At 36.3% G+C, this 15,888-nt stretch overlaps 1 protein-coding gene across 2 annotated transcripts in view; it reads left to right on the top strand.

Annotated features, from left to right (window-relative positions):
* LOC134530631 (uncharacterized) overlaps window positions 1-15,888 on the top strand; it is a 34,466-nt gene that overhangs the window by 1,185 nt on the left and 17,393 nt on the right. The window contains exons 2-7 of one of the 2 annotated variants that reach the window (XM_063365638.1): window positions 967-1,142; window positions 1,769-1,934; window positions 2,531-2,736; window positions 3,106-3,180; window positions 8,162-8,314; window positions 11,583-11,754. In XM_063365638.1, coding sequence (XP_063221708.1) covers window positions 1,775-1,934; window positions 2,531-2,736; window positions 3,106-3,180; window positions 8,162-8,314; window positions 11,583-11,754 — 766 coding nt within the window. In that variant the 5' untranslated portion in view covers window positions 967-1,142; window positions 1,769-1,774. The remainder of the gene's footprint in view (window positions 1-966; window positions 1,143-1,768; window positions 1,935-2,530; window positions 2,737-3,105; window positions 3,181-8,161; window positions 8,315-11,582; window positions 11,755-15,888) is intronic. The other variant, XM_063365637.1, reaches the window with a different exon arrangement.

Below are 15,888 nucleotides of genomic sequence, written 5' to 3'. Positions count from 1 at the left end.
AGTGAAGCATTCCAAACACATAAGGATGCATACTTACCATTTGTTTTATCATTTTAATTTTTTTTTATCTTTTAAAATTAAGCTATTAAGTGTTTCACACATTTTTGTGGCAACATCATTTATGATTAGAAGCCTGATGAAGAAATTTTTTTTATACATTTTTACAGTTTCAAGATGTAGAGTTGATGTCTTGCGATTTGCATGTTTTATAAATGACCATATTTTTCTTGCATTTGTTGCATGCTGTATCATTGTGCTCTTGCATTCTTGCAAAGTATGTAAACTCTGCGTAAAACACAAAGATACAGAAAATTAATTTGCGTTCAGATACCTTTTTTGTAAACTTAATATATCACAAGAAATTGTACAAGACAGGGGCGTAGCTAGGGGGGGGGGGGGGGGGTTAGGGGTTCACCCCCCTCCCCCCCCTTAGCACCAAATCTTTAATTAATTTCTTATTCATCACTCAAACAAATTTCATATTAAAAATAATAAAATTTTTACCATTACAATATTTAAATTTAAGAACAGAAAACTGCTAAAATAGCACTATTTTACACCTTAAAATCAAAATTTTTCCGGGGGAGGACCCCCCCAACCCCCCGCTATAATACGGGGGGGCCATGCTTAACACCCCCCCATACACAAATCCTGGCTACGCCACTGGTACAAGATAACATACTTCTTGCATATCACTAAAGGGAATAGATCCAAACTATTTAGAAATTCCACAGTCTTTGCATGGTTTGAGAATCCATCCTTGACCCACTAAAATTTTAACCTGGATTTTTAACAGAAGGTAGCATGCCTATTGTGTTGTCCCTAAGGTAACAGCTTAACCAGTAGGCTACCTACTTATTACTCTGCATTTACTTGATTTTTTGTTTTTTTTTTACATTTTATATTGTTTTGTCTAAAATATTGTGATTGTTTAGATTATTAATTTTTGGACAAAATCTATTTCAGGTTATGTCAAATGAATGAATGAATCAATCAATCAAAGAAAGCCAGACTATTTTGCTAATGTTCACACATGTAGCAGCCCTCAGTGGTTATCATGGGGTGAGGCAAGGGTTAATGTTTTAACCCCAGAGTATGTAGTTATCAAGTGGTTTGGAGCCTATTACACTTAACTATTACAGGTCAGTCGACTTAAAGGGTTTGTCCTGTTCCAGACATTTATCTCTATTAACGTCAATATAAAATAATGCCCGTAACAGGACAAAGCGTTTTTAAATAGCTTAACGTTCACAAAATTGAAACATATATGTATATAGTACACATACATATTATACATATTATACTTTTTGCATTTATTAATGTTTTTATGTGGTGCCGTTTAGGGAAATTAAATGGATTACAGAATCATAATATTTATAGGCAATGCTACTTGCTCTTTCATTATATATATTTAATTTGTTTCAGCAAAATAATTTTATTTTACTTGACTGTTTCAAAATTTTGATAGGTGATATAATAAGGAAGCCAGTAGCATAGTCATTAAAACTAAAAAGTTACATTTTTGTAGTTGAGTTAATTCTCAATCTGTATTGGAGTTTATTCTCCTACTCGGTAGTGGAAAAGAAAAACTTTAAAATGTTACTTTGACAGCTAAGTAATTATGCAAAAAATTATGTAACAAATTTTTTTTTTGTGAATGTTAAGCCCCTTAAAAAATTACCTGTAATGGGTCTTTGTGTGTAAAACTCTGCATATTTACATATACATATATGTACTTTCTAATTCAAATGTAACAAATGTTGTGCAGGTTGTGATGTTTAATGACCCACCAAACAATCATGATGTTCAAGGCAAGAAATCTCCTCTCAAGGTTTTGGTAAATTTGTTCAAGAGAAAGAAACATAATGTCGAGGACATTATTAGGGTCAAAAGCAGCACTCTAGACTCCATGGATAAACAAACTCAACATTCAGGTAACTATAGTATAATCATAGCAGCCATATTTCAGGGATAAATGAGTTGCTGACTGTATGTAAGAATTTTGAAATTTATGATGTTGCATTAGAGTACACAGTTCTAGTGGTATGCACTTGTATATATTTACAACTCAAAGCAAAAACTACCAGATTCCTCCCACATAGTTAATTTTTAATTATTTAAATTTTTGTAAGCAATTAGTTTTCCTTTTGGTTACTTAATGTTTCTTAGTCCATCGTAATACATACTTCTGTTGTGTGCATATATATGTTCACGTGTATATGAACATGTGTATACTATTGTGTGTTATGTTTAACAGTGCATTTTTCTTATATTTATATAAATTTATATCTTACTCTTATAACTAACTCACTACTCAAACTAGCCGTCATCTTGTATGTCTGAAGATCAGATTTTTTTTTTGTTTCGTTCTGCTTTTCTCCTGTCTCACTATTGGTTATTTCCTCCATGACTGATTCCTGTGTTTTTTTTTTTTACATGGTGGTTGTCAGGCATGGGACCAGTAAGTTGTGATGCACTATTGAGAGCAGTGGCTGTCGTGGCGGTGAATGCGAATGCTGCGTGCTTGCAGATGGGAAGAACTACTGCAGCGGGATGGGGAGTCGGGTGCCCTCGACGCTGTCCGTTGCGTCAGTGAACATAGTCGTGCAGCCTTCGTGCTGTCCCCCGGCCTCCCCCTCCATCTCCACCGTCACCCTCACCCCGGGACGCACGCGGGACATCGACCAGGACATGCAGGCCTTGCGGCTGTCGCGTCAGGACAACCCCTTCCTGCAGGTTCGTCCGCGCTCCCTGGTTGGCAGCCCTGCTGCCAGTCAACATTCCGTATCCCTCTGCCGCTCGGACTTGTGGGAAACCGTTAATCTAAAATCTAATGTTCATAAATGAAAACAATTCAATCTTTTTAACATTGCCATTCACAAGATAACTACTTTTCTTGATCAATGCTAACCTGACTATGTTTGAGTTGAATTACATGCAACTACATTACAGGGTAATGTTTTTAAAATTATTTTTTTGATAAATCAGTTCAAAATGTATCTTCTGACTATGAATAGCTTTTTTGGTGGTATCAAAGATGTTTGTAGGTACAAAATGTACGATTATTGTTAATGCTCTAATGGATGGTTTGTACGTTACTTGTAGGTGTTGGCCAGTCGTGAGAGCCTGATAGATAGTCTGGATGAGCTAGAGTCGGACGATGCCATCCTCATGTCTCAGGTTAGTGAAACACTTTCTATTAATTTTTTGCCAACATTTGCCTGGAGTAATTGGGGAACCAAAAGAAAAAAACCAAATTCATGGACTTGACCAGTATTGGTACCTTGTGAATGTGAGGCCAATGTTGAACTACTTTTATCACTGTGTACTTGTTGCTGTTAGTAATTGGTTAAACAGGTGGAGAAGAACTGAAGTCATGGAGGCATAAGAGACATTTTTTTCTTAGCAGAACACACATTATTGTAACTTGTGTGAAAAACTTTCAGGAAAATTTAATAGAATTATTTGCTTTTCTAGGGTTGAAATTGGGATTGATAATGGGCTTTAACTGTGTGAAGTATCCCTAAAATCTCTTACATAAGCTAAAAATTTCTGTTACCTTATAATTTATGAATCACATTATTTAAGTTTATTTAAGAGAACTTATTTATATGCCTTTTATGTTAATAAGAATGAAGCTTTTATGAAGAAACTTAAATTTTCAGGTAAGACATGACTAAATGATGAACTATTTTCTGGTGTTTCATTTATTTATAACATGTATATATGAATGGTGAATTTGCAAAACGGTGTAAGTCCAAACTAATAGTTTTGAGAAAATCACAAAAAACTGTGTAATGTGCTGTTGGCACATATTGTGCCACTTTTTAATGGTGTAAAGCAAACAGATCAGTATTGTGAATATTTTTCAACTTCTGAAAGAAGGTTTAATGTTTATATGTTTTTAGAAGAAAAAAAATTAAAAAACTGAGACTTAAAACGTTTTGCAAATTCACAAATATTCAATACAAAATATAATATGTTTTATAATAATTATTATTAAAATTAAATTAATCTCTTAACATTTTTATTAAGAAACGAGGTGAAGTTACAAAGTAATTATTGTTGTATGATAGGCAACATATTTTTTTAGCAGATGGCACTGAGAAACTCCTTATCCTATAAGATCAATGTCAATTTATTTCAACAATACATTCACATGTTACAAACAATTTGTAGAGATAGTAGGATTATTTTTCTCAATTGACAAGGATACTTCAAACAATGAGAATAACAGTTCAGTCAACATAATAAGATTGTGTCAACAATTCACTCTGCATCAGACACAACCTACATGTGGTAAACGTTCAATGGTCTATTGCTGCCCATTGTACAATGCCAAGGTAGAATGCCTGCACGACTTCTTCTTCGGGAATGTATTTGAGCATCTTTCGTACTTCTTGTAATTTGTCTGCATTAATTGGGATAAGCTTTCTGAGTTTGAAGACCTGGGTTGTGGGGATATGTTGGGCCAAGGGCAAATGTGTGAGCAACTAGGCTATCAATAAATGGCTTGGCTACGACAATACCGAAGTGGTCTGCAGAAAATTGGAACTCCATGAAGGAGGAAATGCTGAACGGGACTTTCTGACTTTGTGGTACATTGCAGGTTGATGATTCCAGGGAATTTACATTCTTTTTGTAAATAGTTGGCCACCAACTATGAAAGTTGTACACATTTTCACTTTCGACAATATTCACTGTAAATTTTTTCTTTGCACTAGAGTGCACAATTAGCTCACACACTTCCTTCAGTGTGTAGAATCTGTCCAAACGACGCAAACACCTTTTCACCACAGTAAAATCTCTGTCCGAAGGTAAAAATGAATGGCCTCTGATGGGAAACAGAAGTCTGATCTTGAGGAACCGTTTTTGTGCAGTTAATGCCATTAAAAATCTGATGACAGTGTTGTTTTTGTTCTGGCCTGGACATACGTCACAAAACAACCATATCTCGGTTGCTGAGTCAGGAATAAAGTTGTTCATGTAGTCAAGTAGGAAACTACATACCTCGTTTGGCCCCTTTTTGGCCTGTCCTTCGTGGTATATGTAAACTACGGCCTCGCTGGTTTTAAGGTTGTGCACTGAAAATACAGGAACATACAGATGACGAAGATAATACATATCCTGCACTGGAATCTTTGGCAACGATATGTTTTGCATGTAGTCAAATCATAATGCAACAAAATCATCTCTTTCGATGCACAATTGAGATGCTTGTTTCAATGTTAAATAGAATTTCTTGCTCCTGCATTTATGCACAAGGAGTTCGGCCGATGCGATGCTTTTGGCGGTGTCATTTAGACAGCTTTTCAGTTTAATACTTTTTTCTTCACAAATTACACAAGTATCAACACTAGGTCTACCAAACTTCAAACTAAAATGGCTCTTGAAATACTTGTGATAGTAATGATATGATACATTCCTGTCTGCATACTTGTCAACAAACATTTCATGCATTTTCTTCACTATTATTTCTCCACTTAGATAATAAATATCAACATCACCATAATGAGTTTGATGAACTGAAAAGGAGGATATATGGCTATGAATATCTGCAAGAATAGTAGCGTCTTTTGCACTTGATGGTTTGTGTTTTCCCCTCTCATCACTTGGTGATTTTCCAAGTAGTATCAGCTGGCACAAACGCTTGACACTAGATTCACTAACACAATAAATACTCAAAAATGCTTTCTTACACACAGCAACCAGTTTACCAGAGTCCCTTACATGGTACACAAACATAGCTTCTCGTCTGCCAGATTCGTCTTTCCTGCTCCTTCTTCTTTGAACATCTTTACGCATTATTAGTCCTTGCAAAAACACATCCTGCTCATTCTTGGTATTAAACCCATTCATTTGGTTTACTGCCTCAATGAAGGTATTATCTGAAACTAGCCTGAAGCACTTTTTCTTGCAACTGAAATCAAAGAACAGTACATAATTATTATTACCTCATGTAATTTGTTTCGTCACTCTTCAATATCTGTTAATGTTAGTAATTGGTATCTAGTACAAAATGCAATAATACACCAAACAGTCTATGCCCTACTATTTCTAAGCATTCTGAAATCTGTGAAACATACTGTGATTGAATTCGAGGTACATAACTGAACACATCCATTTAATTTTATTGTTTAGCTTAATTATGTTATTTATTCAAAAATAAAATATGACAGTTTGTTTTGTAAAGCACACTAAGATTTTTATATGTCATTGAAGTTACTAGTTTAGTAACCTGTAACCTGATTCGAACTACTTTATAGTAATAAGTTGTGCATTTTCTGCAAGTCTGCATATAACAACTATGTATAGTAAATTCCGTAAAAGGGGAAGACTGGATAGCTCTATATAAATAACATTCGTGAGAATGTGACAAATCAACTAGTATTGGCTGGAGGACTAAATTTTATTTTTTTATTTTTGGAATAAATGTTAACTTATATTGTATTATTATCAAGTATCACTCCTTTTCAACACATTTAACACACAAGGGGTTTGTGTTGTTAACTATATTTTCAGGACATCTATTAATAAATTATTCTGAAGGTAAAAAATTTATTTTCTCTTCATCTATATTCACAGAGAAACATTTTACTGATTTAAATGTAATGTTCTGCAGTTTGTTTTCCTGAGATAACAACACCACAACATTTCTCACTAATTGTAAGACCGCGAGTGTTCTGGTATTCTCATTTTAATGTATTATTTAGTATCGTTCTTACAACTTATTAGCCCTATGTACTTACCCACATTCTTGTCCAGTGCATCTAGCTGCATCTAGCTGGTACAAGCTTGTTTACATGGTTCTTGTGTTTCAAACCTTTTACCTTAGCCTTTTTTATAATGTTTATTTTTTATTCAGCAGTCCTTTTGACACCCTTCTTTCGTATATCATTGTTGTCAATAGCTTCTTCAAGATAACTCTTCAAACTACTGCTAGAACACGCCATTTTCCTGCAAACTTACTTTTGTTTTATTTCACAACACGCACAATTGCAACAACATTTTCGTTCACACTGAGCTGAACATATTTGTCAACAGATAGCATATAAGTGTCAGCACATTTAGTTCCAGTTATTTAAGGTAGATGGCATACGTGTCCACACAATCATGCTTACTCTCACATCAAAAAATTTTTCACAGTCAAAACGACGTAAGTCCGGGACTTAGGTTGTTTTGTCTATAAACATAAAAATGCAGGAGCAGATAAAAACGAAACAAAGACATGGACTAAAGTCATTTTACTAATAAACTGTAGCCCTTTGCAATTGCTTCACAATTAGGCAATAATCTCAAAACACCAAAAATGTGACTTAAGTTGTTTTACAAATTCACCATTCATATAAAGATTGAGGTATTGTGTTTCAACTGTATGTACAGCCAAAATTGTTTAAAATCATGGTAAATGTATAAAATTACGAAAATTCTTGGTAACAACTTCTAAATATTTTCTTGTTTTAGTTTGGATAACCTGGTAATCCTTTATCCCTTTGTATTTTACTCATTATTGTCAGTACCTATGTAGCTACTGCTTAGATTTTACATACACATAGTTTGTCAAAAAAACATTTTTTTAAATAGATATCAAAGTGCCTTTGATGAATAATTATATGGACCAAAAATTGCCTTATGAGAGTAGAGAAAAAATTAGTTATATTTTCTTAAAACTTAAAGTCTTGTTGCCAGATGCATGACTGATTCATTCATTACACTCTTATAAAATATATTCAGATTTCTACTACCTTCCACCTTTGAAAAGATCTTATTCATTTTGGCTAGGACATAATAAAGCCAATAATTTTAAAGTTTTTTAAGCATCTGAACATGTACCTATGTAATTAAAAAAAATTTATATTTATTTTAATTTTTTTACATCAGTGATTGATAGTATAAATTGGTTGTACACTGTAAGTAATCAAAAAGCCCTTCAAACATTAGGCTACCTGAAAAAGAATTTTTTTTTTCAATAAACAGATAAACAAAATAAAATATTAATGTTTCCAAATGCTGGTGAGTGGATTAACTGATTTGATGGATCACATTGAGAAAAATGGCCCAGTTGGCTGACATCCCGGAGTCATCCCTGGGACAGCATGCTATACACATAGTCTGTAAGTGAGTACGTAGTTTGTTCCTGGGTGTGAGCATTGTTTACAAGGAGTTCCCGTCGGACCTGGAGGTGGACCCTCTGACCCTGCCAGAGATCCACGAACACATGATCCGCAGCCCGCCGCCCGTCACCTGGCCCAAGTCGCCCAGCTACAAGGTGTTCCGGTTCCCTGGCCAACCAGGAGACACCGACTCCAGCCAGGTGCGTGCAAACTGCTACTTCCTGTGCTTTTGTTACTTTTGATACTGCGACATTAAAATCCAGTGCTTAGAAAGATTCAGAAGGAAGTAATTGAAATAATTGTCTTAATCTACCGTATTGGTCCGAAAATTGGCCAACCTCGAAAATAGGCCGCCCCCTTCTACAGCAAACTCAAAATCAGGGAAAAATAAATTTTAACTAACTAAAATGATTATCAGCAGCATATTACCACAGTAACACTTCAACTAAGTTAATAATATTTATTGAACTGACAAAATGTGTTATTCTTACTTACCAAAATATTTGAGAGTTCATATTTACATAGGCACAGGCCTGTGTTTCCGTTTATCTTCACATTCTTTTGTAGTGGTGCCAACATTTTATACGGCAATGGCTACATTTTCTAAGTTCTTGGAAATTGTGACGTAAAAACATTTACCGATACATATAATTTTGACGTAAAAAAACCAAAATGGTTTCATGTAAAACATGTATGAATCATCCATAAAACAGCCAATATTGCAAATAGGTTTTATTGTTCTTGTTACTGTTGGTATGTACCAGTATTTGTTTATTCGTGTCGCAACTACAAGTTGCCAACACTGGTGCCATTAACCTATTTTGATTTTCGTGTGGTAGAAGAGTAAATAAAGCATACTACGGTTAATAACCTTATGGCAAAATTGCTGTTTTTACTAATTGTTTACTGTAAATACCACATTTTACAAGCAAATAAAATTACCGCAGCCTGTTAAATACAGTTCAAAAATAACCAGACCGAGTTTTTAAAAGCTATGTGCTACAAGTGACCACATCTGTGTACTTAACTTAAAATATGATACGTTATTGGGGCTAAGGGGCCCGCCTCGTCAGGGGTGTATGTGTGTTAGTGAGGCGGGATGATAAGCGCGACGCTCGCTGGTGCTTCTAGCGCGGTATCGCCTCTAAGCACAAGGCTCTGAACTGGCGCGCAGTCTTCTCGTCGTCACAGGATAACTGTGAAATTTGAGCGGTGACCGTATTTTTATATTACGGGGAAATGAAGATAAAGGTGTAATACAAGTCCCTTAAGTACTTTCAAGAATCTGTACCACTTGTTTTACACCTAAAAATTACTCTGAAAACATGCGTTTCAGCCATTTTAACTCTTCTAGAAATACAGTTTAAAAACATGATCCAAAATTAAAAGTACTTTTCGGGCCTCAGCGAACTCTTAAATGCTTTTCGTAAACATACCCCACTCGGATATCTTGAGTAGTTTTGAAATCGCGTTGTTTTTCCTGAAGCTCTGCACACCGTCTGTGTGACCAGGTAGGCGGGCCCCTTAAGTGTGTTTACTAAATTTCTCAGTTGGAAAAATTACTAATTCCATGTTAGTATGGCGTAATTTTAGGTAACTGAATTGTATATCTGATAACATTTTTATGCCATAAGTTATCCTCCTTGAAATGTATGTTTTTAATTATACTATTTTGGCTAGTGCCCCGGCCTATATAGGCCGACTAGATTTCAAGGTTGACAAAACTGGCAAAAAAGGTCGGCCTATTTTCGGACCAATACGGTATGTATTTACTGGATCATTATAGTAGATTTTATAAATCAGTGTAAATATTTAGTAAAAATGTTAGATTTCTGGAAAATTATATTTCTAAAAATTATCTGCAAAACTGGAAAAATTTCTTGCAAGTTATACCTTCACAGAAACACACAAATAAATTTTATCAACGTTTTTATACAAACAGAACCAAACAAACCATAGATTTTTTTTTTTTTTTTTTTACAACATAATGGCTCACTTAACATTAGAGAGTTGGGTAGGTCTCTCATGCTACCTTCACCAACAGTTTGTAAAACAGTACCTACCTAACTGAAGAAAAGAAATTATTGTGTAAATATTTTAACCTATTTTAATTATGTAATTCTATGCTGGTAATGGGAATAAATGATTTCCAAACAAACAATTTTCCTCATAAGTTTACCAGCTCACATCTCTATAAAATAGTTTAACTTATTTCATAGTTTGTTTGAACATCTAGAGTAGGTACTTGAATACATCAGGCGAACCTACATTATTATTAGATAATGATACATTGGGGAAACTCACATTGCCGTATGGTATTCTATTGTATTTGGCTAATACGTATTTATATGAGGTTTTTTTTTTTCAACCTCCGATCGGCTGTAATAAAAAAACGGGAATGAATTGAGTAATTATTTTAATGTCAAAAGAAACGTACATCTTTACTCTATTTTTCCACATAATCACCGTGCAGATTGAGGCATTTGTCGTACCGATGCACCAGCTTTCCAATACCCTCTGCATAAAGTAATGTCTCCTGCCTATTCAGCCACGTTTTAACAGTGCCCTGCAGTGTGATTACAGTTTCATTTCTCCATGGCATGCCCATTAATTGATACCCTAATCGCTCGTACACGAATCGACACGTCTCGTAGTGTTTACCCCCTTCCACCAATCATGTGGAGCGGCCAACTCACACCTCAGTTGTGTTTGATCACCCTCCTTACAGTCCGGATTTGGCACCGAGTGACTATCACCTTTTCCCCACGTTGAAAAAGTGGCTTGGAGGACGACGCTTCAACACCAATGATGAACTGCAGAGCACTGTTAAAACGTGGCTGAATAGGCAGGAGGCATCATTTTATGCAGAGGGTATTGGAAAGCTGGTGCATCGGTACGACAAATGCCTCAATCTGCACGGTGATTATGTGGGAAAATAGAGTAAAGATGTACGTTTCTTTTGACATTAAAATAATTTCCCAATTCATTCCTGTTTTTTTATTGCAGCCAATCGGAGGTTGAAAAAAAAATAACCCTCGTAGTTTGTTAATTTGGTTCTGTGACATTGATGTGTAGAAATCTAACTGTCAATCATGAATGGTAGTTTTATGTGCTTGGTTTTATCATATAGTTAAAAATTAAAATTCTAAATTTACACATTAGAAAAGGAAAGAACCCATGAAGTACGAATTTACCATTAATTTGCAACAAAATGACTCATCTACAAATTATTTGTTTACATTTCATTTTCATGGAATTCATCAATACAGAAATTTGAATTAATTTTAAATGTTTGGTTTTTCCTATTGCACTGTTTGGTATCAAATGGTTAAAGCTGAAGGTAATTATTTAATCTGGTTATTGTGAACTTTAAGGTTTTGAAATGCAAACTGGATGGTCAGGAATCACTGTGTGATGTGCGAGAGGGAAGGCAGAGAGGAGAGAGAGACGCGACCACCGTGCCCACAGGACAGCCTGCAGCATTGCGACAGGCACTCGCCCATGAAGGCCATGTCGCCGCGCCACTCCCGGGCGAGCCTCTCTGACTCTGTGCGCGAGCTGTCTGCGGAGGTGCTCAGCTCTACTCAGGCCGTCATGTCTCCTCGGCTCGGCAGCTCACCGCGCTCTCACCAGCGCTCTGGTGCGTGTCTCTGCTACACAGTAGGGCTCTGGTGTTTGCTTGGAAACTGTTCCATCACAGTAAAGAAATCACTAGCTTGTGGTTCTTGTGTTTCATCGTGTAGGCGACAGTGAAATTAAGACACAAATGTGAACCCTGGTCTGGGACTTCTTCATGATAATCACATCCTGGCAGCTGTGTGTTTTACTGCCAGCCGTGAGCCTGCAGGTTTTCCTTTGTGGAAATTATGTCAAGAGTGGACGTGTTAAAAGGTTATGCTGCATTCTCCATCTGGAAGGAGAATCATGGGCATAGTTATGACAAAAGTCACAGGTGATTCCAACAGACTGCTGAAAGTGGGTGAAGTCAGAAAAGTGAAAAATTCCACCGAGAGGTCTCTTTGGAAACACTCCTCACCAGATAAAATAAGGTTTTCTTTGGAAAAACTAGAAATATCTGAACGTGAGCTTTCCCCTTCATGAGCTTCTGGATCCACCATAGATTAAGTATTAAGAACCATATGTTGTGCCTTACAGTCGACCAAACTTTAATCAGGAGAAATTCAATGACCTACAAATAAGTTTGTCTATACTCAATTACGTCTCCAACATTGTGAAGTGTATTTGAAGTTTGGACCTTGTATATATGAATCTCCAATATAGGCATACCTGCCAACTTTTTGAAACTCCCATCAGTAAAACTTTTAGAATTTATAAAATTTGGCATAAATCATTTGCAGCAATTACTAAGTACTGGTAACCAATATCAATTTCTCTATTTTCCCATAACCTTATATTCGACCCAACAAAATCTTATGCAAAACTACTCTAAGGGCGGGATTCATAGTCGAAGGCTTGTTTGGCGAATAAGTTATACTTTATAAAGTAGTGCTTATTCTTCAAGTAGTACTTATTCCAGCAATGAATTCATAAACCTATACTTGACGAAGTAATAATTGAACAAGCACTTCTTATATTGGCCATGCTGTACTTTATGAAGTATCTCAAAAAGTAAAGGACGAATTTTGTGTCAACGTAATGCAAGCAAATATACTGCTGTAAATACATAGTTTACCTGTTTGAAAATAAAAATGCCCACGTTTCAAACCATATATGCGATTAAAATAATGAAATTAATACGTATGATGATATTTATACTTTATTTGATAGTGAACTTGAATAACATAAATATGTACATGTATTAAAAACTAATTTAGAACTACATAAATATGTTTTGAATGTTTGTGTTGTTAAATTATGTTGGCCATCTTGTGACTGTGATCTATAAGCGGGTGAAGTCAACCACGTGGTAACGAAACAACTTTCGTGATTCGTGATGGCTTGCTGAATCCGAAACTTCGCTTGAACTCAGAATCACTATACCATTCGAAAGGGTTTAATGCATCTTGTATGTAGCGCTTTGGTGTCCGTACATTGACATGGTCCTCGTAAACTTCATCCACAAGTTCAAAATCGTCCCTCTCACCAAAATCCATCACGCTAGCTGCAGAAGAGGTTATGTACGTAGCCTGTATTGTTTACAAAACTAAGCTGCAACGATTTGTTTTGTTTCTTTTTCCCAAATTGAATTTGTTTACTCTCTCAATTTTAGTTTAATACAGTAAAACCTTTTTGTTGCGACCCCATTTATTGCGACCACCTCTATTACAACCCGATTTCGAGGAACCGTGAAAAATTTCCGAAAATCAGAAGAAAATCTGACAGAAAATAAGTTTCTTGTGGTGAGTAGTGTGTTACTGCGTTTCTCTTGCCGAGTGCTGTACTGCCGTAGGCAGCGCATATCTAAAAATAACTACCACTTCCTGTAGACCGCTGTGGCAACGTGTTTACGACCGCTGTCAGCGCTTAACAACCCCCATTCCATGTCCCTTTGCTGGCAGGATGCAGTTAAAAGTTTTTGTGGCAACGTGTTTACGTTTAGCTTTTTGCGAGTGTCTAGTGTGGTACGCAGTTAAGGCAAAGAAAGCTACCTGCTGGATTTCTCTTAATTTTGATTACTATCGGTTGACAATACACAGCGACCGACTGGATGCACGCCCGCCTCGACTTGTTTTAACTGCCGCAGCGATGTTTATTTTGACAGCTCAAGCAATTATCTTTTCCCGTGGGTTGATAGAAAAAGGACGCTTCACCCAGCATAAAAAAAAAAGGCTACGCCACTTATTGCCCACGCAGGAAACACACTGGCTGCCGTCTGTCTCTCTCGCATTTATCTTTCTTCTAACATTCCACGTCTCACCTCTCGCGCGAGCAATAACAAAGCGACCACGCATTGGGCCGTTTTATGCTTTGTTTGGTGACAGCAGCTTCATTTTATTCGGTATATTCCTTTTTATAGGACCCTTGCTATTAAAATACATTTATATTTAAGTTTGAAAGCTTGTAAATTCCTTGCCAGAGATGACTGAACTCGAACTTGGTGTGAAAAGTGACATATTTTGACCCCTCCCTCACCGCTTTAGTACCCCATTCATAATAGCCCAATTTTACGGGAGAAGGGAGGGTGAAATGAGCATTTTCTCACTGAAGGTTTTTCAAAGGGGAGCGAAGTTGGAGTGTTATAAGGGAGGACACTAGATGGTTTGTGTGTCTGGGAGGGATGAGCTAGCCTTGAAGAATGTTAACGAGAGGGGAGGGAGGGGTGAGATTATGCGTCATGAAGCCGCTGCCGCTAGCCAGCCGGGCGAGCTTCGTGTGCGCCCACTCGCGTTGCAGAACCTACAGCTGCCATATTTTTAAAGGAAATGTCCCATTATTTTTCTGTTATTCTTACATGAACATTATTGGAAGTATTAAAGCCGACACAAAAATACGCTGTGTGTTAAAATTAACAGATTTTAATGATCTTTCATTTCGTTTTTTAAATTTTTTTTTCTGATTTTCACATTTTGGTCAAAATGTCCAATTTTTTTTTACGGTTCCCGAGAATGTATTCGTAAAATCACTGCTTCGTTAAATCCGGGGTTCGTGACATCGGGGTTCTAGTGTATTTAACTACGGAAAGCAGAAAACGTACATGTAAACTAACACATATTTTCTTTAGAGGTGGCCTGTAGGGTGACGGACTTGTCATGAAGGTTGAAGTGGGTTTAAAGCAAAGCCATCTGGCATTGTGAGTGACAGCATGCTGCCATTGTACGGCTGGTTAGCGAGTAGCGGTTTGTGAGGGGGGGGGGGGGGGGGGGGGTTGAAATGAACTGAAAATTTCGGAAAACATCTATTACGACCCCCCCCCCCCCCTCTATTACGACCCTATTCCTGGGAACCGTGAGGGGTCGTTTCAGAGAGGTTTGACTGTATATGGAAAAATTAACGGGAATTTTACATAACCTATTACTTACAACAAGTAAATCCGTACCGGTACTTGAGTCACCTAGATAGCTGACTTCATGAAGTATTACTTATATCAATGAATAAGCATGGCTTATTTGATTATGAATACTTGCGAAACAAGGCAAACTTATTTCATGACTGTGAATTCGTATTGAGCAGTACTTATTTGACACAGTGCTTCGTGAAGTATTACTTGAAGTAGTCCTAATAATCAGTGCTCTTTTTGTTCGCTATGAATTTAATGCCATACTTAAGCATGCATATAAGCAGTACTTTTTTCAAGTATTGCTTATATCACCACTATGAATTCCGCCCTAAAAATATATTTTCTAGTGCTGCTGTAATAATATTTTTAAAAAAATTAGCACAAAATGTTAACAACTACACAAAAAACTTACACTGAGAACAATAAACAAAACCTTAAACAAAATGTTGGACTGATGGATGAATGATTCAAGAATTTTATGTGAAAAAAAATTAATCTGTAGTGTTCTGCTTCATTTGTAATGATGATGAAGTGGCCTTCTTTGCTGCTTGCAGGAAAACACTGCTGAAGTTTTGTTGATAACATGGTCCAGACCTCTTGCATTTGAGAACAGAGATTTACTGGAGTGTTTCTCTTGACATAGATGACCTAAATTCTGTTCTGTTTTTCTTACCAAGCTAAAGATACGTTCACATTCCGCATTCCTGTGTGGTATACTTAAAATGAAAAGCATTACCCTTGATATTCTGTCATATTTACAATACCCTTCAACTCCTTGTGTATGTGATAAGGATAACTCTGCCCATTTCACATCAA

Source organism: Bacillus rossius, chromosome 3 (genome assembly GCF_032445375.1).
Source record: "Bacillus rossius redtenbacheri isolate Brsri chromosome 3, Brsri_v3, whole genome shotgun sequence".
NCBI lineage: Eukaryota > Metazoa > Arthropoda > Insecta > Phasmatodea > Bacillidae > Bacillus > Bacillus rossius.
Note: the sequence above shows the minus strand (reverse complement) of the source record. Positions and strands in the feature narration are given on the sequence as shown.